The sequence below is a fragment of the Rhinolophus hipposideros genome (genome assembly GCF_964194185.1).
Source record: "Rhinolophus hipposideros genome assembly, chromosome: 24".
In the NCBI taxonomy this organism is placed as follows: domain Eukaryota; kingdom Metazoa; phylum Chordata; class Mammalia; order Chiroptera; family Rhinolophidae; genus Rhinolophus; species Rhinolophus hipposideros.
In genome coordinates this window covers 13,772,211-13,799,070 of record NC_138070.1, presented here as the reverse complement: position 1 = coordinate 13,799,070, position 26,860 = coordinate 13,772,211, and the positions used below count along the sequence as shown (strand labels likewise).

General features: G+C 49.4%; 3 protein-coding genes across 8 annotated transcripts in view; 2 read left to right on the top strand and 1 right to left on the bottom strand.

Annotated features, from left to right (window-relative positions):
- Nucleotides 1-1,778, top strand: part of MYO1H (myosin IH) — a 38,683-nt gene extending 36,905 nt beyond the window's left edge. The window contains exon 21 of the mRNA XM_081036549.1: nucleotides 381-1,778. Coding sequence (XP_080892675.1) covers nucleotides 381-404 — 24 coding nt within the window. The 3' untranslated portion in view covers nucleotides 405-1,778. The remainder of the gene's footprint in view (nucleotides 1-380) is intronic.
- On the bottom strand, nucleotides 800-26,164 carry KCTD10 (potassium channel tetramerization domain containing 10). 2 transcript variants are annotated; one of them, XM_081036550.1, is made up of 7 exons: nucleotides 26,055-26,164; nucleotides 20,074-20,287; nucleotides 11,975-12,144; nucleotides 9,899-9,988; nucleotides 9,548-9,600; nucleotides 8,080-8,275; nucleotides 800-4,172 (listed from the first exon to the last, which is right to left on the bottom strand). In XM_081036550.1, exons 1-7 carry the CDS (start codon nucleotides 26,055-26,057, stop codon nucleotides 3,948-3,950), a joined length of 951 nt encoding a protein of 316 aa, XP_080892676.1. In that variant the 5' UTR covers nucleotides 26,058-26,164; the 3' UTR covers nucleotides 800-3,947. The 2 variants fall into 2 exon arrangements, with proteins under 2 accessions (XP_080892676.1, XP_080892677.1); XM_081036551.1 differs by having other exon boundaries at nucleotides 9,899-9,985; nucleotides 26,055-26,128.
- A 267-nt stretch (nucleotides 26,165-26,431) lies between these two features.
- UBE3B (ubiquitin protein ligase E3B) overlaps nucleotides 26,432-26,860 on the top strand; it is a 54,653-nt gene continuing 54,224 nt past the window's right edge. Inside the window, exon 1 of one of the 5 annotated variants that reach the window (XM_081037817.1) lies at nucleotides 26,432-26,576. The gene's annotated coding sequence lies outside the window, so the exon portion shown is untranslated. Of the gene's footprint in view, nucleotides 26,592-26,860 lie in introns of all 5 variants that reach the window. The other 4 variants (XM_081037818.1, XM_081037816.1, XM_081037819.1 and 1 more) reach the window with 4 other exon arrangements.

The window sequence follows — 26,860 nt, the reverse complement described above, 5'->3', positions numbered from 1 at the left end:
ATAACGTAACTGCCCCTACACACAATTAACACCTCAGGGACAAGTTAGACTATTTAAACATGATTTTCAATGTAAAATAGAAGGTGATTTTTCGGTTTATATGCTCTTCAAACTTCCACACCTAAGATGGAGTACCTCTGGGAGTCACACAGCCAATCTTCCCGCCTGACTGGCTCAGGCTGATGCTGCTAAAGCCCTCAGTGAGCCCAATTTCTAAACGTGGCTCCTCTTGTGGGAGGCGGGGCAAGAGAGATGGTGTGGGTGGTGGCGCTGGCTTCCTGCAGCTGTCCACACCTACCTGAGGATGCTGATGGTTGGGGTGATAACTGCTTCCTTCTGAGGTGAGCAGCCTCCACACCTAAGTGTGGACTCTCTCCCAGGTGGCGGCCCGCATGAAGTCCTGAGAGAGGATGACGTCTGACTGAGACAGTACCCAGGAAGCAGGAATTTGAGCCGGTTAGCTACACCTTCCAGGAAAGGTTATGGCAGCTCTAAGGAAAGAATCATCACCTTTGAAGAAACGGAGTGGCACCTTCTGCCAGAGCCCTATTCCAGCGTCCCAGGTGCCCTGTGGCAAAAAGGGTCTTCTTCAGGGAGCCAACCTCAAATCACCCAAGGAGGTGGTGGTTTTAAACGTTCCCAACAGGACCAGGACCTACACTCGGGCACGTAAACCTGTCATTCTAAGGCAGGCAACAGATTCTCTCTACCTTTGTCAGACTGCCTCCAAGGCACAATGAAGTACTCTATCTGGTCAGAGTAAGTAAATGACATTTCACAAAGCTGTGGAATTTGAACTGTGCTTTACATAAATGGAACTTAGAACTGGACCCACTTCCTTAACATCAAATGGGCTCCCTCGGTTCCAGATGGTGAGCTGTGGCCCCTCCGACCCTACCACCCCAGTGTTAAAGCGCTGGCAACACCGGCTGATTCATTCAGCTTTTTCAGAAGTCCCGCATATTTCTGCTCAAAATTTCCTTCCAGTGTTTAAATTCAATCACTACAGATAAAACGACTCCTCTTTTCCACCCTAAGCAACTTCAACTCTTTTGCCGCGACGGTCGGATATATCCGAAATTTTTATACATAAAAATGTCATTTCTATACAAAGCAGCTCAAATTGTTATGAACTGCGTAAAAGAGTCAAAATACCAACTTTTTGTTTTTTGTGGATTTGACGCGTTTTGAAAAGAAAACCAAAACCAAACTTGAAATCAATCAACGCAGCGAAAGAGTTAAGGTGACAGACAGAATAGAAGATGCTATTCTGTGTCTTGTTCTCTTCGCTGAAAACTGCGCTTCAGTTTTCAGCTTCACTGCGCTGGGTGGTTCTGAAAAGACCCAGAAAACAGATTTAAGTAGAAGCATTATATATAACTTTTATTTTTACCTAGGTCCACAAATGCTTGTACAACATACTTCTAAAGCTTATTAGCATTTTTTTTCATAGCACAAAGGGTAGTGACACAGAGATGTGTAAAGACATATTCTAAGAGTCAGGGCTGACTGCTGTTCACACTTGAGCCCTGAATAGCTGCTGTAAGATACAAACACCCCTAAACAGAAAGTGGGGTACTCGTACAGCAACCAACCTGTTAAGCCATTGCAGGAGGGCAGCAGAAGAGGCTATGCCAGGAATTGTCTCAGGCACAGGCCCCCAGCCACCACAATCAGATGGCTTATTTGAAAAAACAACTTGACGACCAAGGACCAAAAGCTGTTCCACTGTTTTCAATTGTAAGCTACTGCAATGTAATAAAACTTGACTCTTTACCAAATCGTAGACTAGTGTTTTACTTGGATGGTTCTTAGGTATAAATATTGACTTTTGTTTGCGTTTAGTGCCAACAGAAGAAAACTCAGTTCTTTGTAGGACAGATTTGGTAACAGAGCTGGACCAGCCAATGCTTTGTCAGGTCATGGCCATATGCAGCTCACAGTGGTATTAACAACGGAATGTTTTATGGATCTGTTCCCAACCCAGGGAAGCCAAGACTCAAACCTACAAGTGCAAAGTTGGAGGAAAAGTGAAAGTAGAGAGACGGCCAGAAACATTATGTCATAAGGTGTAGACGCCCAAACAAATCAGATTGTACCACACGTACTCTTCAAGTAAACATTTAAAAAACAATTGTATGATGGCTTTTTCATTCCTACAGAAAACATCAGAACTGACATTCACTTTAACTTTCTAAAAAAGCTCAACCCAAACAGCAGGGTTGGTGTTTAAAACTCAAACAGTATAAAATATTTACGAAACATTAATTTTAGCCCCCCCCTTTCCTTAGCACTTAAAATTCAAATGGCTTAATATGAAAGTTTCCCTCACAGCAGTTTTAAAAAGCATCTACCCAATACTTGATGTTTAGGTTCAGTCATGATTGTTTTAAAGGTTTATTGTACACGTTGCTGCTGGATACAAAATAAAGGCATACAACTGTCGCAACTCGGGAAGTACGTACAAAGTCGAAGCGGTATAAACCATTTCAAAATATAAACTCGTTTTTTTGGAATACGTTGTGTCAGAGGCTGTCCATATTAATACCTTTGGTATAAAACAGTAACGTTTCCCTTGAAAAGCAGACAAAACCCATCCATTACCTTACACACATTCGCATTACCTTGTAACTACTCTACCTAGTCTAGTCTCAACCACCCACATTAGTCACAACTCACTTCCGTCCCTTGACAGGCGGAGACTGGGAGGTAGGTAATCGAGAACGTCCGTCCCACACGAGCGCCGGGCTCCAGCGCCTCACAAGCACACATCCCCGTCTACAGTCGCACACGTCCCATAAACAAACACGAACACCGACTTACTGGACCCAAAAGGATCTGCACATCCTCTCACTGATGGCTATTCCACACTGTGTCAGAATCACAGGCAAAGACCCCGAGGGGCTCTCCAGGTGATGGCTGCGTTTACAGCAGGCAAACTGCCCTGAGACTGCTGGTGAGTGGTGGTCCCGCCTGGACGTCAGGCCAGGAGGACAGAGTCTGGGGCCACACTAAATTTCTAAGCATCTACTAGCGGCCGTAAGCCCAGCGAAACAAGGAAGGAGACCGAGGGAGAGGGGATGGCTCCCCGGGTTTGAGCTACCCCCATAACCAGGCCAGCCGGCCTTCCTGGAATGGAGTGGGTCAACAAAGGGGGGGCCAGGGGGAAGGGCAGGAGCCAGGGAAGGAGCCAGGAACAGAGCCGAGCACTCACTGCCAAGGACAGCTCTGCCCTTAGCCAGATGTGCGGGCAGGGGAGAGGAGGGCCAACAGCACAGGGCCACAGACCAGCCAAGGTGGCAACAGGCCTGCCCCCTAAACAGGGCGACGTGAGGAACAACAATTTAGAAGCAGGAAGCACAGCAGGCCCCATCACCACTGCTCCGAGCTGCAATGATTTACCAGTAAGCCGTGGGCAGGAAATCCTGTGGCAAAATGGGCTTCTAGCAAAGCCGGTCTGGAGACTGCCCCGCCTAACACACAGGGAGCAGAGCCAGGGCGCTGGGCTGGAAGGTTACGAACTAGGGAGCTGGGAGACACCTCTGTGGCCACCAGCTGCAGGGTCCCTCTCAGAGCTGTCAAACTGAACCCAAAGGGAACGCCACCCAAGAAACTCAGGTAGTCCACATCCACAAAAATAAATACTGCAAACAAAAGTTCTCAGGTGCATGTCATACCCATTCATACTTTTCCTTCGAGAACCCAGCAAGCCTGGCTCCAAGGCTCCTCAGAGTCTCCCAGAAAGTAGAGCCCTTGGGCAGCTTGTCAACAACAGGGCCCATTCACCTGGGTAAAAATATCAAATTCACCTTGTCGAGAAATACCAAAATAATCATCTGGCTTGTTACAAAAGTGTCTGCAGGCTCCAGGAGAAGCGGGAGGAGCCTGGAAGCCTGTGTAGGGCTAGTGTGGAGCGGGGAGGGGAGAGGGCGGGACGCGGCCGGGCCTCACTGGTGCAGGTGGGTGCGGTCGTCCGGCCGCTTGATGTGGATCCGACGCACGCGCTCAATCCGCTCGCGTTCGCGCTCCTCGTCCTCGTCCAAATGGTGGGAGCGGCCGGCCGCCCCCCCTGTGGCCTCCAGGAGGGCATTGTCAGGTCCCCGGCCGTCCTGGGCCTCGTACAGCAAAATATTCAGGGTCTCCTCATAAATGCGGGCTTCAGGGAACTCCACCTGCGCCCCCACAAAATACAGGGCAGGCAAGTTAGCGTCACCTCCCGCCCCCACCACCTGTGCCGCCCAACCCCCAGTACTTCCGTTGGGCTAAACCAGGCCCCAGGGATTCCATTGAAGACCCCTGTTATTGTTTTTAAAGTAGTTATTTTCAGTAGGCAAGACTTAGAGCGCTGAATTCAAGAGACAAACGGGAGACAGTGAAATAGGTCTCCACGTCTTCTCTGCCCCCTAGTTTCCCTGCCTGAAGACAATGCCTCTCATCATTTTACACCCCCCCCCCCGCAGGGATCCAGTACATATAAATATACATGTTACATAATATTCACACACGTTAAAACACACAAAAGGTGGCCCCCTACACAGGCTCTTCTACCACTGCTTTGCCCTAACTTGGAGATCATTCCACATCAGGGAATTACAAAGAATTGGACAATGCAATTAACTGGTTGAAGCCTGAGCTCCCTCATGAAATGGACACCGATCTCTCCTAGGTAAAGTGCTGTATTGGCTTATTCCCCTTTGGGATTAAGGCGCTATGAACAAGAGGTGAGCTGCATAAGTGGGACCCAGGCTGGGTCCCGGGCACTTGACTCAGAGTAGAGACTCTGCTTTTGAGGGCAGGATTCTGAGCTGAGGTTCTGGTTTCTGGGGGAATGGAGCACAATCCACCCCATCTTTCCCATTGAGGCTATAAAACCAGGAGAGAGCGTACACAGCAGCTAACTAACGACGGGGACATAAATACTGGCAGAGAAATTGAGGGAAAGACCAGAGTTTGAAGTAATAACAAACCATCTGTTAGTTTACTGTTTTTGCCAGTAAAAACAGTATGTGCCAGCATCCCCCCAGCCTGAGTGCAAAGCAGCCTGTCACCCCGAAACAGGCACCAACCAGGACAGAGGGAACTCCGGGAGAAGGTCTCTGGTGGCCAGAGGAGCCACCAGTCTCCAACACCTAGAGAAGGGGGGGGAGTTCCCTGGTTTTCTTTCTTTTTTCTTTTCTCCATTTTCTTGCACCTCAGCCCCCAAGAAATCTTGTGGTGGCAATGAGAGCCTGTGGGAGCCAAAATTCTGAGGTAGGGAACCTTCCCTTCTGATTAGAAGAGCTGTGGTCTCAGCAGGACAGGGAGAATCCTGACTGTTGTTTTTCTCTATCTTCTTGCTGCTTGGCTCTAGACACAGGCAAAGTCATTGGCAGCGTGTGGCAGAGCGGGTAACGAAAGCCCCAGATTCCTGGCCAATGACTGAGAAAGGGGGAGTCCCAAGGAAGCAGAAAGTTTCAAGGAGTCTGTGAAGGAGGGGAGCTGGAAAAGTGGCTTCTTCAGTTTGTGTGTGAACTCCAGGCTCACCCCCCTCTGCCGACCTGACCCTCAATAGCGTGTGTAGACTTGAAGAAATGAGCAATGGGACAGACCGCTGCCCAGGACACAGACTGGCCCCGAGGTGGCACAGATCTGCAGGCTTTGAAAACTCCACTGTCATTGGAACTACAACCCCCAGAAGGCTGGTGGGCACTGTGGCATGAACCCAGCTGAGCTGACTGCCTGCTAAACAAAAACATCAATGTTCTCTCTGGGATTTAAACAAGACCTATAGCCCTAAAACTTTCCAAACTGCCCAGGATACAACTCAAAAGTTCTCAGCATATATATGAAAAACCAGAGAAATCTGAACTCCTGAGGAAAAAGATAATCAACAGATGTCAAAGCCAAAATGCCACCAGATGTCAGAATTCTCTGACAAGGACCTAGAAGCAGCTATTATAAAAATGTTACCACAAGTAAAGGCGAATGCTCTAAAACCAAATGCAAACATAGAGAAGTCTCAGGAGGGTGATAGAAAGAACCAAATGAAAACTTTAGAACTGAAAAAATACAATAACCAAGAGAAAAAAGACCAACCCACTGGAAGGGCTTCATAACAGAATGGAGATGACAGGAGTGGCAGTGAACTTGAAGACAGATCAACAGAAATGAGGCTGAACAACAGAACCAAAAAGACTAATAAAGGTAGGATTCCGTGCTTAATTATCACCTAGTGAGTCAGAATTAAGAACCAAATGGACAATGTCTGTATTAAACATCTGCTTACACTTCATGTCAGCAAGCCACCCCATTTCCACCTTAACTACAAGAGAGTTAAGTGGTGATTAAAATAATTAGTGCAGCACTTGGAATGTTGTACCCAGGAAGATAAGATACAATTATGCAAGAAGCCCAATGGAACATAGTTACTGAAGACAACAGAACATGAATGTTTGCTCCAAAGCATAGCTCCGGAGGTTTGGGCTAGAAGGAGGAACCTGTTCCTGCGGGGGCAGCCGACTCCAAAACCACCTCCCTGGAAAGCCAAAGCCACATGCTTCCCTTGGATAAAGGAAGAAGCCCTCAGGGACAGGATGGCAGAACAAAGGAGCCGTGGAGAGGGGCCCTGGCCTCCCATCCTGGCCCTGCCACTAACAAGCTTCAGACACAAGCACAGGCTCGCTCAGCCTGCCCACTGATCTATTATATAAACGGTTGGGATCAGTTCACGTGGTCTCTAAATCTTTTTGCTCCCTGTGAAGCTCTAAAAATGGAAAGTCAAGATTTTAGAGCTTAATATGATTATCCCTTTAATAGCCAAGGGCAGAGGCAATCCAAACTACGACAAAATGGAGAGTCTAGTTAGAGATGGACTTCACAGCCCTAAGGGAAAAAAAAGTTCATGGGAGCAAAGAGGCATGTGTCTTGCTAATGGGATAAGAGGAGCAAGTGGATTCTGAACCCCACCCATCTTTGAAAGAGAAAAGAAGAGCCTCTTCCCTCATTGGCTCCCTTATAACAGTAGACATCTTTTAGGATACAATTTGAATACTAATGATTAAAATGTTTAAGTTAAAAAAGGACAACTCTGGTTTCTACTTTGAGGTCTGCTTTTCTCTCATTTGCGTTTGCTTGATGCCAGCTCTAGAATCCCACAGAACGGCACGCTCCTGGAGCTGGTAACGGTGATACCCTGAGTAGGTGACCTACACACTTGCACGAAGGTGACTAGAGTCATGAAAATCTACCGTGGCAGAGCTACTGCATGTCCCCGCTCACCAAGGCTCCCTTAGATAGACTGAGAAAGAAATGACAGAATATACTGTAATATCTTTACAAAAGAAAGAAAAGGAAAGGAAAAGAAAGACCCAGTTGCATAGCTCAAGGAGGGCAGGGCAGCAGAAGACATAACGGGAGAGAAGGTCAATGACCAGAGCTCTCACGGTACCTGGCGGTGGGGTCTAGCTTTGCAGAACGGCACAGAGACAGCGCCAAGGGAGAACTCCGGGCTCTTCGTGTGGAGGATGATATAAAAATGGACCCACACGGAGTTCTGTACGAGGTCGGGAGCCAGGGAATGCTGAATGGAGGGTGGATGGCCACTCTAGGTCAGTGGGTAAGAGGAGGACAGACAGGTGGTAGGAGCAGTCGGTCATGACTAGAAAGCTAAGGTCAAAATCTTGAAGGTGGCACCGTTCCTCTGATGATCAAATGGGATGGAGCCATGCTGGTGGGAAACAATGTGGTGCTGGAGGGCGAAAAACTGCACAGGCAACATGAGATCCCTGAAGGTGGAGGAGCAAGTGCCGGCAGGGGGGTACCCACAGGTACCAGGATATGTCCGGATCAGCACTGATGGCAAAGGAGCTTAGATGCGTGCTGAGCGTCAGAAAGGAAATGCCATCTGACTCTCCAAACCTACATTTGGATCTAAGCAGGGCCCGAAAGATCATGACTATTGTGAACAATGAGCAGTCATGAGTCAAGGAAAACCCTTTGAAAGCTTTTCTCTTTCAGTTTCTTTTGCTCAAGTGCAAAGGGAAGTTGTATGAGGGCAAACGTCAGAGCAGCCAGTCAACCCTGTCCCCTCGCAGCCCTTACCTTGGTCTGCTTCTTCTCAGTGGCATAGACGATGGACGTACAACAGACTTCAGCAATCTTGCGGCCCTGACCATAAAAGGACCAGCAGCAGATTTCGTCCCCAATGACATCCTTTATGAAGAGGACCCTTCCGTTAAAGCGCAGAGAGAGCTTATCAAAGAGTTCAATGTTTTTCAACATATTGTCGTCAGAATTGCTGCAAAAGAACATTTGAGATAAGGTGACCCCAGCTGGCAATGACGGCCACCATTGGTTGTGTTTCCACATGTTGGGCACGTATCTGCACTATCCCATTCCAACCTCGCAATAATCCCATGGCAACCAGTCCCCACTGCTCGAAAAGGGAAAGTGAGGGATAGAGAAATCAGGTAATTGCCTGAGGCCCCAAACTAATAAATGGCAGAGCCAGGCCTCAAAAAAGACAGCTCTAGACACTCAGCCCGTGTTCTGCAACAGCCAGCGGTGAAAGCTGAACACACGGAGCCTGTGGGCAGAGGGCACAGGTGGGGGACCGTGGAGCCCCACTGAATCACAGGAGCGGCAGAGCAGGACTGCCCAAGGGGGACGTTTTATCCTGGGTCAGTTTATGGGTCTTGCTTGACTAACCTCATCAAACCCCCCGACATCCCTCAAGTTTCTGATTTAAAGTCACATGTTCCCAAGGGCCACCGGGCATTCTATAAGCCCACTTAGACTGCTGGTGGGAATGTAAAATGGTGCAGCCACTTTGGAAAACTGTTTGGTAGTTCCTCAAATGACTAAACCTAAGTTAACATATGAGCCAGCAATTCCACTCCTAGATATATACCCCAAAGAAATAAAAACATGTCCACACAGAATCGTGTACACGAATGTTCATAGCAGCATTACTGATAATGCCCAAAAAGTGGAAATGATCCGAATTGCCCATCAACTGCTACATGGGTAAATAATATGTAGTCTGTCCATACAATGGATTTTTATTTATTCATACAAAGAAATGAAGTATTGATCATACAACATGGCTGCACCTTGAAAACATGATGCTAAGTGAAAAATGCTAAGTCATGAAAGGCCACATATTGTATGATTCCAGTGATAAGAATGTCCCGAGGAGGCAAACCCACAGAGACAAAAAGCAAAATAGTGGTTGCCCAGGCCCGGAAGGGAGGGGGAATTGGGAGAAAAATGAAGGGTGACAGCTATGGGTCTAGGGTTTCTTTTGGGGGTGATGAAAATTAGGGTAAGTGGTGATGGTTGCACAGCTCTGTAAATAGACTAGTTATATACTTTGAAAGGCAAATTTTATGGTATGCGCGGACTACATCTCCTGTCTATCACCTGTCTCTCTTTGTATCTACCTATCTGGGCATCCTCGAGGTACAGGAGTGCCACCTTTATCGGGAGGCAACAGGAGGAGCTCGGTCTGTCTGGTGCGAATGGAGACTTTCCTGGCGTGTGCACAAGTCTTGTCTGGCTGATGCCTTACCTGGTATATGAGTACTTGTTGTTACTTCTGTTGTACAGCAACTTCACGGCTGGCTGCGGGTTGTTTTGAAAAAGAAGAGAGTTACTTGGCGTGCCGGTGCAATGAACCACTGGTTTCCCCTGGGGCTGGGCCCTGCCACCAGGCCAGAGAGGCAGACAGCATAGCTGGCTCGAGAGGGACGTGGCATGACCCAATAGTGGGGGACACAAGATGAGCTGCAGGTTCCCATTCGTAACCCCTTCTCAGGTCTTGCCCAGGCAACTGCACACACTGTCATTTCAAAACGTATTCACAAGGGCCTCCATCACGTCTGGGAGCAAAAGAAATGCCACAAGGCTGCCTCCAACATACCTTATTTGAAGTTGCTATAAGTTTCTGTTCTTCTTTGGATGAGGTGATCACAGGAACTTTGCAGAAAGGCTCATAAGTATCTTTGTTCTGCTGGAACAAAACATGCTTTCAGCCTAGGAGGCCTGCCCTGCACCGGATTATTTAAGCTGGCCTGGCGAGGGGAGATAGGGCGGGAAGAGAGGAGGATTCTCACCACCAGTGAATGGGGGGCAACCAGAAGTTGAGTTCTCCAGGAAGTCTGCTCTTTGGCCAGGGCTGTTATATGCCAGGTGCTCAATAAGTACTAACAACAATGACACATTTCCACCGCCTAGGGAGCCACTCAAAAATAAATCCTAAACCTAGTAGATGAAATATGATTGTGTCGAAGCTTCTAAAACCCCACGACAGTGACTACAGAAGACTATAAAGAATAAAAAAAAGTATAAGCTCAGAAAGAGAAAGAGAATGAGAGAAGTGAGCTTAGCAGACAAAAGATATCAAGACTTCGAAGCTGGAGGGCCAGTCACAGACGAGTAACAACCAAGGAGGAGAAGAACGCTGGAACCTAAGTCAGCAGATAGGAGACAGTCCTAGAGATTGTCAAAGAACACCTCTGAAGGCTGGTGCCCACAGACCAAGGTCAGAGCTTGCACCAGGCAGTTGGCAGGAGCACCAGGGAGACCCCCTGATGGTTCCCCTTCCCCAGCCCGGCAGAAGAAATATCCATTTTCTTGGAGTGGTTTGTACAGGGCAGGACTGAGTTGCTATTCTGAAACCGTGAACAGTCTACACACTAGAAGGTAAACTGGCCCCTTCCCCCACTCAGATCTCAGAAGGCAGTCAGTCAGGCAAGAGAGTGGAGGATACCTCCCCGGTAACTGACCTGTCCAAAAAAAGGCTCACAGATTCTGACATTGGGGGTTCCCACTGAAATGTCAGCCTTATCACCTACCGCTGAAGCCTACCGGAGAACAAGGACCACCCCCACACGTACAGCTTTCCAGAGCCTTACTTCTAAATTTCAATAGGCCAAAGGTCATCAGATTATACATAGAAAGTCTCTCAAACTTGAGACCAAAACAAAGAGAGAAAAAGTAAGGGAACCAGTTAGATGATGAAGGCAGCAGAAAAAGAAACTTCAAATACTAGTATCATCAGACAGATGAGAGCAGATATTGCACCCTATGAAAGAAGATCAGTGTGCTATATAAAAAAAAGGAAAGGCTCTTGGAGACTAGAAATGTGATAGCAGAAGTGAAATATTCAATAGAAGGGTTGAAAAGGTAAAACTGAAAAAAAAAACCTCTGAGAAAGTAGAACAAGAAGATAATTGGGATTAAAAACTGGGAGGATGTCAGCTCCTCAGGCTAACAGAAACCACAGAAAGGGAACCCAGAAGGCAAATCTCCAAGACAAAGAGGAAACAGAAGTTCACTGATGTGTCTGAACGTACCAACAGGACACTGATCTTTCTCAGAATTTAGGGCTGAATTAGGGATATGAACTTAGAAAACCAAGCAAACAAAACAAGGAAGCAATCACCAACTCTGTCTGGCAAACTGAGAAGTCACACAAGAAAGAAAATAAGTCATTGCATACTGGGGCTCAAATGTTACCAATATAGACATCTCAGTGTAAACTCAGAATATCCATCTAACCCAAACTGTGGTCACCTATGTTGGGAGGCCAGGAGAAGGAATGTATAAATACGTAAGTTTGCTAGTGGCTGGAGAGGGAGGGGTGTCTGTGTCTGCAGAGACCAAAGCTAGGCTCCTAGTGATAACTCATGGGGTGAAAGTAAGGCCCCAGATGGGTCCAGAATCCAGATCACTATAAAGGGGTTCAATGTACAAGAGATGACCCAACATCATGGAGGCTGAGATGAGCCTGAGGGCAGCTGGGTGTCCTAAGCATTACAGAAAAGCCTCTTAGGGGTCCCTCGGTCCAAAGGGGACAAGCTCCACAGTGAACTCATTAACTCTCCCAAGAGCTCGGTGAGGTAGGAACTGCACCCACTTTTGCAGAGGGGGAAACGGAGGGAGGCAGGTAGGTCTGGGGCCTCACTGCGCTGTGGGAAGAAAGGGTGGTGCCTACTTGTAGGGCTGCCTGGCACTCTTCCACCAGGCCCTGGACCAGATAGTACTTGGCTTCTGCCAGCAGCTCCTCGATCTCCCGGCGGCTCTCGGGCAAGGGGACGGCCCCATCACGAAGGTAGTTGAGGATCGTACCAAAGTGCTTCCCACAGCGGTCGATTAGGATCCAGCCTGTAGAAGAAGGGAGGGGGAGATACATGGGCACTGCCCTCTTGGAAGGCGCTGAGAGGACCTGGGGAGTCTCCAGGCTCCCTCCACCTCCCGGGAAGAGCAGGAACCACAGAGAGAGCCTCCAGCAGCCCTGTCACGACCTCCAGGCCCTGCTGGCTGGAGACCACCACACCCCAGACTCACTAGTCTCAGGCTCTTTTGGATTCCAAGGCCCTTGAGACCTAACAGCATGTTTCTAGAGAACCCTCAAAAATCCCTTAGGCGAGAACATCCCAAGTGGCCTTAGAGCACCGGACCTGGATTAATTGTGTCTAAATGACCCCAACGATGGGAAAAGGCCTCTGGAGTGAAAATACCTACCCCCTCTTTCTACAAGGTTTTGTTCAGACTCTCAAAACAGAGCCATTTCTAAGGAAGCAGAAGGCTCACCCCCGCAGACTGAGACCTGTCTCCAGGGGGTGACCCCAGACACTCACCAGCACCACAGGAAGTTCCCGCCACAGTCAGTCCCCTAACAGGCACTTACTGGCAGCGATCAGAGATAACATGGTGAAGGAGACAGACCCTGCCCTCAAGCAGTTCAGGGTAACATGGGGAAATGGAACTTGCTTTTATTAAAAATACCCATATGGAAAAATGCCCAACTGCGGACCAGAACCAGGCACCGAGAAAAATTCTTGGGGGTGGGGCCAGGAAGACAAGCCCTCCACGTCTCAGGGTCCTTTCCAGTGTCGGCACTTGCCTGCTATGCCACCATTAGAGGTGGGATGGGTTTTCAAAATTCCTCTACTGAAACGCAAATGTCCCTGGCAGTGGTATTTGGGGGAGGAAACAGGACTGGAGCCTGGGCAGAGAAGATGGGACCGAAAAGGGAAGTAGGAGTGGGACGAAGACCAAGTATGTCTGGATAGAAAACGGGAAGCGCTAAGAAAGAAGCCAGAGAGACATGAAGTCCCGGCCGTCCTCGCCAGTAGGGCATCCGCGGGCAAGGGGCTTGTCCAGTCTCCCGTCCAACATGCCAGGTGGGAGAACAGCAGCGCGGGCAAGTGAGGAGGATTAAACAGGAATCCGTCATCTTATGCCCCTGCTGTCTCGCTTCCTTTGCTCCCAGTTCAGGGAGAAGGGGCCCACGTTTCCGCTGCTAACACCCCCATGCCCTGCCCCATGTCCTCCTCAGCACTCCAGGCCTTGGATCAACAGCGGAAGTCAACAAAAACCAAGAGCGGGGAACATACCTTTTTCGGATCCAGAGTCACCAGTCAGCTCACTTCCCCAAACCCCTTCGTCCCCCAAATCCCGCCCTGCCAAGAGCTCTCTCTCGGTTTTAGTGAACTAGTTGGGATTCTTTGCAACGTTCACCAGGAGAGGGGATAACTAGGCTATTTCCATGCGGCAGCCTGCAGTCAAACCTTGCTTTCAGGAAAGGAAGAGGTAAATCATATCCCCTGACAGTGACTGCTGGACATTGTCCCACTGCTTCTTTCTACATCTGAGACAACAAAGGATGGACTCAGGATCTGTAACGCAGCCCAGATGCCTACGGGAGGCTTTGAGCAGGCAGGACAAACAAGTACAAGTGGGCAGGGCTGAGGGCTGACCAGAGAACTGTGCCCTACCCGCTGTGGGCTGGGGGTGAGGGGTCTCCCTTCTCCGGCCAAGAGTGGCCAGGCAGGGATGTGGGCCCGGGGCCGCATGAGCCTCTGACATTGTAAGCAAAGCCCAAAATGCAGATTTCTTTGTGAAATCTCCTGATTTTTAAAGAATGGTAAACTAATTTTTTAAAAAACCGGTTATTATCCCACCATAGGGCAACCAAAACACATCTGCAGGCTGCATTGGGCCCACAGGTCACCAGTTTGCAACCTCTGTGCTACCCTGGAACTAGTGCTTTTCTTCCAACGAGCTGACAAGGTGTGGAAAGAAAGACAGTGTTATGTTTCCGCCAGTTCTTTTGGAGGGAGGCACACTCCCCTGCATTTTCCCCAGATGAACACGAGGCTCAGAGAAGCTCAGTGACATTCCGAAAGTTGGGGAGGCAGGACTAGACCACAAAGAAGAAACTTAGGAAAACTCTTTTCGCTGGGATTGAGAAGACAAGTAGAAGAACTTCAGTCTTTAACAGAAATGGCAATCAATTCAACCTCGCTGCTCTGGGAAGAAACCATCCACATTCTTCTACCTTTGACACATGGACATTTCAGCTGTTTGGAAAGAGCGAAAGCCCCTGAAATCAATTACCCAAGTGACAGCCCAGAGTTTCCATAAACGAATAGGCGGACTGGACCGTGACACTGGGCTCCAGCTCAAGAATGCCTGCCGTCAGGAAATGCTTGTGGCGAAGGAATCATACTTTGGACAAATAAGGGCAAAGGAGCCAGGCGCACTCTCCATGAGGCTTCAATTAGCATTTTGACTTTGAAATATTTTCGTTGCTTTCAAAGCAGGAATCTCTCCCTTTGAAACAGCTCAAATGCCTCGCAAGTACAAAAGCAAATGGAAGTCAAGCAGCCGCTTGCTCGCTGGTGTGGCGTCTTTCCTGCAGCCACAGAGCACACGGGCTCCTTAGGAAGGCTGTACAAGTCAGAATAGCCTGGGGTCCGCAGTCCATTCTACAAGGCTGGAGAGAACAGGTGGGGCACAGACAGGGGGCTCTGGGACGACTGGAGACACAGCCTGGCACAGGGTGAAGAGCGTGGGCCTGTGTTCGAAACCCAGCTCTGTGTTCTTGCTGGAGGATGTTAGTGTTTCACTTAAGCTCTCTGTACAGCCGTTTCCTCTCTAAAAAGGGTGCTTCACAGTGAAGGCATACATTCTGATGAGAGAATGTACGGGAAGCACATCCCGTGCCTCCCTGAAAATAGGACCTAGCCGGACCATCAGCTCTAATGCATCTTTTGGAGCAAAACTTACTGTAAGTCTTATTTTACTTACATAAGACCAGGTCTTATATTAATTTTTGCTCCAAAAGACGCATTAGAGCTGATGGTCTGGCCAGGTCTTATTTTCGGGGAAACATGGTAGCAGAACACTGGGTCTACTGGCCGCTCTCATCAGGTCCCTGACCATGAGCGCTTTGCACATTTCATCACCATTCTCTGAGAACACAGCAGCAGCATGTTCCAGCCCCCAGGTGGGAGCTTGTGAGACTTTCAGGGTACCTCAGAGGCTTCCCTTTGGGGTTGGGGGTCTAGGCCGCCAGGTTCACCTTCTCCCCGCCCCTCCAGCATAACATGTACTTACTTCCTCTCTCCTTTCCCTCCCCCACTTCCAGGGAGCTTTCACTGCCCTGTCTTCTCCATACTGAGGTATTTACATTTCTGAGGTTCTCAAACTTGCCTGATCATAAATCACCCGAGGTGCTTAAGCTGCTTCATTCCGAATCAGAATCTCTGGGGCAGGGTGTCTAAGCCTCGGCACTACTGACGTTTTGGACTGGATAATTCTTTACTATGGCGGCCTGTCCTGGGCGTTGTAGGTCATTTAGAAGCATTCCTGGCCCCTCCCCACTAGACACCAGTAGCACTCCCACCCCCAAATCATGATAACCAGAAATGTCTCTGGAGAATGCCAAATGTCCCCTGGTTGAATACCACGGAGGTAGATCACTGACCAAAATGGAAAACAACGTAAAAATTGAGGTATTACGACATCACTGAAAAACCTGGGACAGGTCAGACTTCTGTTGCTTATGTTTACAACACAAAACCATAAAGAAATTGGATCCAGAATACATCTTTCTACAAAGCAAAAGGGGAAATGGGAAAAGATGGAAGAAAGATGCAATCAGGCAGCGAAATGATAAAAACACAAATGACCAATGAACACAAACAGACGCTCAATGCACTAGGAACCAGTAAATGTTAAATAAAAAACAGAGGACCACACCACACCCACCAAACTGGCAATAATTAAAAAGGTTTGACAGCACCCAGTGCCAGCAAAAATTCAGACCTCTGAGGGGAGTGAAAACGGGCAGAAATGCTAGTATCTAGTCACTCCTCTCTGGCGTGTGCCGTGAAGTGACAAAGGCCGACACGTGCTGCGCTCCAGGAGCTCACGCATGCCAGGGAGCGTATTCAAGGATGATGCCATCCCTGACGGTCGACAGTGGAGCCATCGACAGAACTATCGACAGACTATGGAGCCAAACACTGCAGGATATTCCTAGAATGGAACACTCCAGAGCAGGGAACTGTTTGAGCTACAGCTATTTATTCACGGCTTGATCTCACCAGCATAATGCTAAGTAAAGCAAAACCAAAAAGGCTACGGACGCTACAACGCCATTTATATAATGCTTAAAAACACACCAACAATACATTGTTTAGCGCTATCGGCAGCTGTAGTAATTTACGGAAAGACCCAAACCAGTGGTTCTCCACCATGAGTGCACATCAGAATCCCCCGGAGAGCTCTTACAAGGCCAAACGCCCCACGTACATCTGCCCGAGTGCACTGGCTGGGGGCGGCGGGTGGGGCAGGCCCCAGGATTTAGCTCCGTGGGGGACTCGGTGCCACCAAGGTTGAAATCCACCTCGTGCCCCCAAAGTCAGTGCAGGGCTTACCTCTGGAACAGAGAGCAGCAAACAGAGAAGGTAGAGAGAGGACCCGGCAGTCCAGGGTGATGTTCTATTCCTTGTCTGAGGGGGGTGCAGGGGAGTTTGTTACAGTACCACAATTTTAAAGCTCCTAATGTATTTCAGACTTTTACAACAGGCAGGAGGCCCAGACATCTCAGAGAAACCCCTGGCTACTGCAATTTTCCCACATATTACCCTGACTTCCCCACTGGTTTTCTAGGAAATGTGCTGATAAGAAGATAAACGGCTCACTCCTTTCATCTGGTTTACACACTCTCATTCCAAAAACATTAGCAAGAGACCAGGCATCACTGGGGGTGGGGCTGGGGGGTGGGATACCACAGCAAGCAACAGGGTGATGCAGCAACGACCAACGAGGGCCCCACAGAACTTACTCAGAAAGGTGCCCCTAACGCCACGGCCAATGTCGACAACGGCAACGTGACAAGGGCTCACGTGAAAATCCCAGCAGTGTAGGAACTGAACGTTGCTGGGAAGGAGCCTGGCCAAGGCCTGCTCACTGCCACCGTGTCCTCGGCTTCTCAGAACAGCCCCCCATACCCCCCACCCCTCTGGGCGCACTGTGGAAGCGCAGCACACTCCTCCCTCAAGGCCACGTCTCTCCCCTCCCGCTGCTAAGACCTGCCTCTCTGTGGCTCCCCCCAGTGCTCAGCCCTCCACCTCCACACCTCACCCCAGGCAGGAACACAGGCCACAGGGAACAGCCCCCATTTCCTGAGTCTCCCAAAGTGTCAGACACTCTACCCAGTGCTTTCTAACGGCCTCATTTAATCCCCAGACAACCCTGGAGAGCGTTAGTGTGCCCAACTTTGAAGGGAGGAAACAGGCTCAGAGGAAAAAAGGCCGCTCACACATTGTCACATTACCAGTGACCAGCAAATAAGTGGCAATTAGCACAAGGCTCAATATATAGAAATCGCTCCACAAATGTTAGCTGTGACGGTTACCATGTGACAGAGCAGGACTCAAAGCCGGGCCCATCTCACTCCGATGCCCAAGTCCTCCTCTGTGTAGGAATTCCATGCACCCGGTACAAAACTCAAATGGGCAAAACGGTATGGAGTGTAAGAGTCAACCAGCCACCCCGGACCTCTGGCCCCCTCCCCAGAAACAACCAGTTTCTCAGGTGACCTTTAGCGACTTCTAGCAACAGAATACACACACTGTTCTTAAGCCAGCAGGCTCTGCTGCTACATTCACTCTCCTGGTTGAGCCACACCTGGTGTTTCCACCTGTTTGTGGCAAACTTCTCTGCAGTTGACAGCCTTCTGGCCTGAGGCCCTGGGTGAAGCTGTGAGATGCAGGAAACTGTCCCAATTTATACACCTCATGGAGGCCACAGGTCAGGCCATGCAGAGTGCTCACCAATAAGGTGGCTCTGCCCGGCGCGGCGCTGGCTGGACGACCAGACAGCCAGGCTGGCAGCCCGGGCCCTCACAGGGGCTTCAGCACGAAGCCAGTGGTTGGTCTCTAAGGCTGCCACACTCAGGCGGCCTGGCCTGGGGGCTCGGCCCGCATCACACCACGGACAGCAGACGTTAAGAGCCAGCAAGTCCTGGGTGCAATAGCTGTTGAAAAAGCATCTCACACGGGATGTGGATTTCTCACTTATCAAACTGTAACCACGGGACAGCACTCACCCCTCAAAGAGTTCAGGTGAGGCAGAAATGAAATAACACCCATAAAATGCCATATGGTGAGCCTTTCATAAGGACGTGGACAGGGCTGGAGCTCCCGGGAAATGAAAACAGCGAGGTTTGGAGTGTCAGCGACAGCACAGCTTCCTCGGAGATGCTGGGTTTTCCAGGAAGCCCTGGGGAAGGACATCCGCCAGCAGAGTTCAGAGTCCTCAGCAGGCCCCCTGGTGCCACTCTCATGTGTCCCCCACTTGGGTGACGGGGGAACTTGAGGAGCATTAGGCCACCAAGGCGAGGGCTTCCAAGGAGACGAGGCTTCCTCTTTGCGTTTGAAGCAACTCAGCGCTTTTCCTGAGCCCCACCAGAGGCTGGGGAGGGCAGAAGAAAAGCCACAACAATCCTGGGTTCTCAGATAAAGTCTGTTTCCTTCTGCAGCTGGGGTGCTATTGTCTCATTTCCACAAATACTCCAGGCAAGGCTGGGTGTGGCACAGCAAAGGGGCTCCTCCCACTCGTAAAAATCTTGGGTTTTTTTTCTGAGTAAGGCACAGACGGCAGTTCTGGAAGGCCGCGATCACGGGAAGCCCAGAGAAGCAGAACTGCAGCCCTATAGCCCAGCCATCTCCAGGACACAGAGTCAGGCACCCCAACTAGTGACAGCACAAGCTTTGGCCCTCTTAGGACCACCAGGCTTAGGGCCTCCAAACCCACCTGCTGTGTCAAAAAGTGCCCATTTTCTCAGGAACCACTGTCCCTGGAATGGCAGGGACATTAGCAGAGGCCCGCCTCAGAAACAGGTACATAGGATCAAGCCAGGCTGTGGTCTGACCTGGTCTTAAGCAATCTCAGGCCAAGGAATGAAGGATGAGGCTGTTTTTAAACCTCATGTGACCTGCCCGGCAAACCTAGCCAGGTAAAGACGTTCCCCCTTGCCAGGTACTCTGACTGTTCCAGGTGGGTAGGAAGTAGTTATGGAAAGTAAGATAATTTAAACAATTCTTTGCCTTTTACTAACATGACTTTCCATAAAGAAGAAAAATGCACTAAATATACATATATTGAATACCTACTACGTGCCAACAAGCCCCACGAGGCAGGTATCACTACGCCCGTTTCACCAGATGGGGAATATGAGTTCTCAACAGCTTAAACAACTTGATTAGGATCACCAGCTACTAAAGGGAGAGCTGTGACTCAAATCCAGGGCTGTGCGTCTTTGTCAGGACCCCATCCCAGGACGAGGGTCCAGAGAAAGCACTTCTGACTCACACTTGAGTCAGAATTATCACTATGAAGTCATAGAATTATCACTACAAGAACAGGAAGGGAATCAGCTAGGGTAGCTAGTCTCGCCTCCATCTTACAGAGCTGAGGTTTGGAGTGGGGAAGTGACTTTCTCAAAGTCACACAGCAAATCTACAACTAAGTCAGGACTGTGAGTCCCTGTCCAGCCTGATTCCCACTTGTCTTCAGGTCTCAGCTTAAATGTCACTTCCTCCAGGAAGCTCTCCTTGACTACTAGATCCAGCCTCCCTGTTACTCACTCTCAGGGTTCCCTACACACAATGATGGCACTGAGAACAACCAGAAATCTGTAGCTGTGTGGCCAGTGCACATTCTGTGTTGGTCTCGTGCATCAGAATGAAGCTGTCGACCACCAGCATGTGCCCTGTGCCTGGAGGGTGACCTTACCTTCACTGTCGGTGAGCACCTCCATGCGCCCGCTGAACATGGCTTTCAGCATGGTGTCCTGCTTGGTCAGTGTCTGCATGGTGGTGTAGTAGAGGGCACCGCCCACATTCAGCTTCACGTACTTGGAGCTGGGGCTCGTGCCCTTGAAGGACGTGGTGCGGGTAGCAGCCGCTGGCACCGCTGAGCTCACCACACTTTCTCCTGACATCTCTTCCTGCCAGTGGAAAAGACACAAGGTCACTGGGGTCACAGCACCAGGTCTGGTTTACTGCTTTCTGCCACTGGGCTGAATCTAGCTTTCAGATGTGTTTTGCTTAGGTCAAGCATATACTGCATTTAAAAAAAAAACTTCACTCCCAACGTTGACAACTCAGGAGAGTTCACAGAAAAATCTGGATTTCTGGCTTCTCTTAAAATCAGAGGACAACTTGGCCAGCAGGGCCACGACTGGTGAAAGCCAGGGTGTCTGGTGAGGCGCACGTATGTATTCACCAATCTAGCCCAAACCACCCAGATAGCCTCATATACTGACCTCTCCTGCTGACCCTGTGGGTACAAGTTTGCCACTAACTCCTGTGTTACGAGGACTTCCAGTATGCCCACTACCTGTGCAAACGAACGCCCTGGTTATATCCTAAAGCAGCCTAAGGCACTGCCCCCAGGTCTGTTTCCTTATTGTCCTGTACCATAGGACAGCTAAATGTGCCACCTTTCCGCTGAATTACAGACGAAATAAGCTTTTATGAAGTTAAGTAGGATTCCTAACTACCTCTCCTAATACTTCCCATAGAAAGTATTCTGAGAACTAAACAACAAACATAAAAACTCTTGGCAGCAATTAGAGTAAAACTAGAGACTTCTGTATTAGCGCTACCCTAAAGGGCAAGATCTGATGACAGTCCTGGTAGCAGCTAACTCTCATATACATATCAAAGGAATGGATGTAGTGTGATTTAAACAGGCGCAGGAAAGGAGACTAGCACCTGGCATATGTGCACTCAAAGAAAACATTTTTTCTTTTTTTAAGGAGGGCGCAGCTCACAGTGGCCCATGCGGGGATCGAACCGGCAACCTTGGTGTTATGAGCACCACGCTCTAACCAACTGAGCTAACCGCCACCCCCAAGAAAACATTTCTTGAATGAATAGGCAGATTTCTACAGCTGGAGAAGATGCCCAATAGTGGGCTGAATCTTTATTGAATGTGAGACAGCAGCTCAAATGCTCTGAGAGGCCCCACAGTTCTCCCTTAAGGCATCAAGGAAAAACACCCAGCTTTGTCTGACTGGTGGTTCTGGCTGGAGGGCAGTGACAGCACAAAAGTCTTTTCTAGATCTCCACAATGACTACGTCTTACATCTATAGTTGTTAAAACACACGTTAGTTTTTTCAATGGGATAAGGGACTAATGGGTGGCAACCTACCTTCAGTCCATAAGAGCAGAGGCAATGGGCAACCCTCTTGATCTCAGTGGCCCCAAAAGAGTGTGGCCTGGAGATCACCCACTGGGAGTCTCACGTTAGAGCCTTGTAGAGTAACAGAGAAAGAATGGCCTCCTGAGAAGACCAGGGGTCTCTGCCTCATCCAGTAAAAAAAAAAAAAAGGCACAAGAAGGTAAGTTTTCAAAAGCTCAGGCTGAGCTCACCTGGAGTCTCTGTGCCTGATGCCAAACATGTAAGAGGCTCAGAGGAAGTGGTGACCCCTCCCTTCTTGCTTTCCTCTGAAATCAGTCCCCAGAGACCAGACACCAACAATTATCACCAACCATTCCCCTCAGAAAAACTCCATTCATGGGATGACAGAAGTAGTTTATGGGAATAGAGAGCTTCTAAAAACTTTGAAGGGGGGGGAAGAGGGGCGCAAGGAGTTCATTAAGGAATTTTGTTCCAAAATGGAAATCCCCTTTTAAGCATTCTTTTCAGATCTAAATTTATACCAAAATAAATGCTTTGGGAAAATGCTCTTACATTTCGTAAGGTGCTTACGATAACACAGGCAAAACAAGTCATCAAGGATACTTCACGTACTTTTTTTGCTCTCCCATGCCTTTGAAAAGATAATTTGCGTACAATAAGGTGTATTTTCTGTGTACTGTCTGAGTTTTGGTCAATAGATGCATCTTTGTAGCCCCCCACTCCAATCCGAGAGAGACTATTTCTGTGGCTCTAGGAAGTTCCTCCATGCCCCTTTCCCAGTCCTCCCTCCAAAAAGACACTGCTGCTTTCATTTCTACTACCATCCACAACCACTGCAAATCCAGACAACGCTGGAAGACAACCATCATGATTTCTATTTTGTGCATTCAGATACCGTGGCTCATAGTTCAGGCACTTCCCCAAGTGGGTTTGTGACAGACGTGGCTCGGTGACAGAGCAAGTTGAAGGGCGTGGCCAAGTCCTGCTGGGTCTTGAGCCCCTGATTTTATCAGTGGTCATGCTTAGCATATACAGAGCTATGACATATACATTGAGAAAGGAGGACCCCACTGCTTTCTTTAAGTACAAAAAAAAAAACTCTGAAAAAAGATGGAAGGCAATGCGTGGTTATGGGCTTGGGTTTGGACCGCAGGCCTGAATTGAGGCCCCCAGCCTTGCCATGTATCAGCTGTGGGAGCCTGGGTGAGTCGTCATTCTGAGTCCAGTCCAGCCTATCAAATGGGGACAATGGTGGTGTCTCCCCACACCCTCCAGGGATGCCACAGAGCACTGAGCACAGCCCCTGGCTCAGAGCAAACACTCAAGCATGAGACACTCAAACGATGACTACTTGTGAATGCGCTCAAAGTCTCAAAGCATCTTCTCTTTGGAGACTGCTTCCAGCTCTCTAGACTTCTGACTGCATTACTAAGAGAGAAAGGCAGAAACCATCCTAATCTAGCTAGAGACTCCAGAATAGACAAAGAAAGCTCTGATCCTCTCCGGAGCCCACTCCTCCAAAGGTCAGTCATATTAATACTCAGAGGCCCTTGAAAAAAAGGTTCTGGCTGTGTTCGTGTCCCGGAGCCCAAGTTACAGTGAGCTGAGGACACAAAGCAGAAGACAATAAGCCTCTCACAGCAAACCTCTCTACAGAGGGTGCTCCAGCCATCGCTACAGGGATCCTGCTTTTTAGCTTGTTTCAAAGGTTTGATTTAATTTTTAATGCGGTTGGGGAGGAGAGGTAGGAGCGAACGAAATTGGTGACAAGAAACAGTAAGGTAATTAATACTGGAGGTATTGGTTACCGATTCCATTCAATCAGAAAAGAAGTTTATTCTAGTTAGATGGATAAGCAAGGCATCTCTCTTTTCCATCTCCCCTGAGTATACTGTTGCTGATTCTAAACAGTGGCTCTCCAATTGGTGGCACATCAAATTCCCTGGAGAGCTTAAAATAATACTGATGCCGGGGTTCTCCTACCCATGGACATTTTCACATAACTGGTCTGGGGGTGTGGCATGGGCAACAGAATTTTAAAAATTCCTCCAAGTAATTCCAACGCGCAGCCAGAATTGCAACCCACTGTTCTAAAGAGTTCTGTGTGCTTTTATTAGGCTACAACCGTGTTTCCCCGAAAATAAGACCTAGCCAGACAATCAGCTCTAATACGTCTTTTAGAGCAAAAATTAACATAAGACCCAGTCCTATATTATATTACATTATATTATAGCCGGTATTATATTACATTATATTATGTTATATTATATTATATTATACCCGGTCTTATGTTATAGTAAAATAAGACTGGGTCTTATATTAATTTTTGCTCCAAAAGATGCATTAAAGCTGATTGTCCCGGTAGGTCTTATTTTCAGGGAAACATGGAATTAACTTCATGGTCTTGGAGACGCTCCCTCACTTCTTGCTCTATTGGCGCAGTGGATTCCGGACCATACATGAAAAACATGAAAAACAAACCACAGCACCACAAACAAAAGCAAGCCTCTACTTCACAGCTTCCAAGCCACAGACAGGAAGCAACTATATATACGCTTAAAAAATAAAAGTCAGCCGATGGGGGAAAACTGTTGACTTGAAAGGAGACCCAGACAAGTACAATAGGAAGAAAGGTACCAAATCCCTCACCCCTAGATGTTTTCTATACAACTCTGTGGAACTGTCTCCGTTGTGTGTGTAGTGGGGGAAATATGTGCGTGGAATGTTCGATTGAGTTTGGCAAACCTGGACTACAGTTCAGTTCCACTACTTCCTGTGTGATGCTCACACTAGTGATTTAACCCAGTCTCAGTTTCCTAACTTGCAAAACGAAGGTAAAGTCACGATCTTCATAATAACCCCCAGGGAATGAATGTTACAGTACTTGGCACCTGGTTCTTAGTGTAGGTTGCCTTCTGCTCCTCAAGCTTTCCTTAAGACCAAGATTCTCCAGCCTTGGCTGTACTAGAATCATCTGGGCATGTCTGAAAAGTACTAATGCCTGGGCTTCACCCCAGAACCAGTAATCAAATTTGGGGAGGGGGAGAGAGAGGCGTGGCAGCTCCGAAACTACTGTTTGAAAAGTTCTTCAAATGATTCTAATGTGTGGCCAGCGCTGAAAGCCACAAAGCTGTTTCTTTAACCAGTTAGATCTAAGAGTCACTGCCTTGAGGCTAATTATAAAAAAGTCTGCCAGTCCATTTCAATCAAACTAAATTCAATTATCCACATAAGTGTAGCATGATTTTGCACGCAAAACCTAGAGGACTAGTACGGCGATAGCCAAGTGTCCTACCAAATTACATTCTCTTCCTGTGTTTAGCACACGATTGACCTATTTCTCTCAATGGTCTAGTGAGGAAAACGTCACCAATCCCACTTTTTAGGGGAGAAAATTAAGAATCAGAACTATTTGGGCATTCTGACTCCCAAGCTCATGCCCTTTCCATCACATAGACAAAAATCAAGAAATCACGGCTCCAATCCCCGGCAGGGCTTGTTAAAACAGATTGCTGACTCAGCAGTCTGTGGTAGGGGCTGAGCATTTGGCCATTTCTCACAAGGTCTGGGGACCCGAATCTGAGAACCACTGGTGGTCCGTATTTTACACAAAATGGAGCAGACCAAAGTCAGGCACTGGCTGACTCATTTTTCTTCAGGAGTGTCCTTGGGACTGATCTTCCTTTGAGATTGCACTTTCCAGGGAAGAGACATGGGCAAACTAGTTTAAAAAAAAAAAAAAAAAAAAAAAAAAAAGAGGGTCTGGGCTGAACGTTGCTCATTCCCACCCCAGGACAAAGTTCAAGACACAGACCCATGAAGGATCCCAGGCGCACAGTAACTTCCCCCAGCTAGGAGACTGCAGGTGAGCCATCCCCAGCTCCTAAGGTGTGGCCACCTCCAGCCGCGACGGAAGTGACCATATAGGCAGGTACCAAGGCGCCAGGGAAGACGCGGGGCTCCGCGGCGCAAGGCCCCGAACTCAGGCCTCTGGCATCCCTGCCTTCGGGGAGCCCCAAGCAGGCCACGCGCACCCGCCTGCCCACTCGCTCTGCTCTTCCTCCACGCGCCCGTGGGTGCCGACCCACCTGGGGGGCCCCCTGCGCCACTTCCCCGAAATCCGGCGACTTCTGCAACAGCTTCCCAAACTTTCCGTCCCGAGGAATGCCACTCGGCTCTCTCGTGACCTACCTCTCCTCCTGCACAGCTCCCCCCCATCTCATTTTCCACCCCAAACGTCCGTCTTCAGTGACATCTCTTTGTTCTCTTCCCAATTCCCAATTCCCATGTCCGACACAGGGACACCCCGCTGCCACCCACACACCTACCTACTCCCCAAACCCAAAGGCCTCTGCCTCTGTGCCCGACAGCCAGGGACCCCGCAAGTCTCCCCCCACAGCCCTACCCCCACCCCGGCCTCGCCCCCATCCAATCCCCCAACCGCCTATCGTCTATCGCGACAGCCCCGATCGCACCCCCTCCGGTCGGTCCCTTCCCCCTCTACTCTGCCTCTGCCCCGCTCTCTCCGCCGCCCAAAGCCCCCATCGGTGGGCACCGCCCTCCTTACCATGAAAAGTCGGAGGACGCTGGAGTCTCCAAACCCGGACTGACGGAGGCAGGAAACACCCAGCTCGCGTGAGCCAGTGGGGGGGCGGGGGCGGGGCCGGGGCAGGAACTTCCTCTGTCCCTACCCCACTTCCGCCCCGCAGAGGGCGCCTTCCTAAAAGATCCGTTGTACTGCTAGACGTCGGCGCATCCCTTCCAACCGGCTTGGCTGGAGTGGGTTGCATCTCCTCTCTGCTGGAGCAGGCGTTTATCCCGCTCCTGAATGCTCCGCTTTTTCAGCTTCCAGAGAGGACGACAAGCTACAGGGATATTGTCGTTCCCGGGTGGAGAAGCTCTGGGGAACTATCGGTGCCCGGAACTGGATAGTTGCTTCCCGGCGGAGCGCTGAGAACGAACACCCCGGGGCAAGATGGCGGTCGGGTCTCTATCGCTGCCCCGGCTCTGGCAGAGCTCAGAGGTATTGGGCTGAGACGACAATAGCTGCGGCTCCGACCCCGAGCGCGGGGGCCTCGAGCGGATAAAGGTCTACGGCCTGCGGGTAGCGAGTGGGAACAGGGTCGTGGGTTCACCGAGTGGTGGGGCCGGGGACTTTAAGGGAGGTGGCCTTGGGGCCGGGTCGCTGCTTCCCCTGGTCGGAGGGGCTGCTTCAGTGGCGTCTGGCTTTCGCGTTTCGGGGAGGGGTGCGGGGGGAAGGGTGTCTCTCCGTAGCGTTTTCCGTCTCTTTTCCTCTCTGGGGCCTTTATAAACAGACTAACGCTGGGGTGGAAAAGATTTGTTATTGTTGATGCCGAGGAAAGAGGCGGGGTC

Bases quoted from the DNA above. Each gene is read 5' to 3' on its own strand.
- KCTD10 (XM_081036550.1), bottom strand. The intron at 8,276-9,547 runs GTAAGGCATCAG...GTTCTTTTGCAG, and splicing joins AACAAGTACTCATATACCAG to CAATTCTGACGACAATATGT. The intron at 4,173-8,079 runs GTAAGGGCTGCG...GTGGGGGCGCAG, and splicing joins CTGAGAAGAAGCAGACCAAG to GTGGAGTTCCCTGAAGCCCG.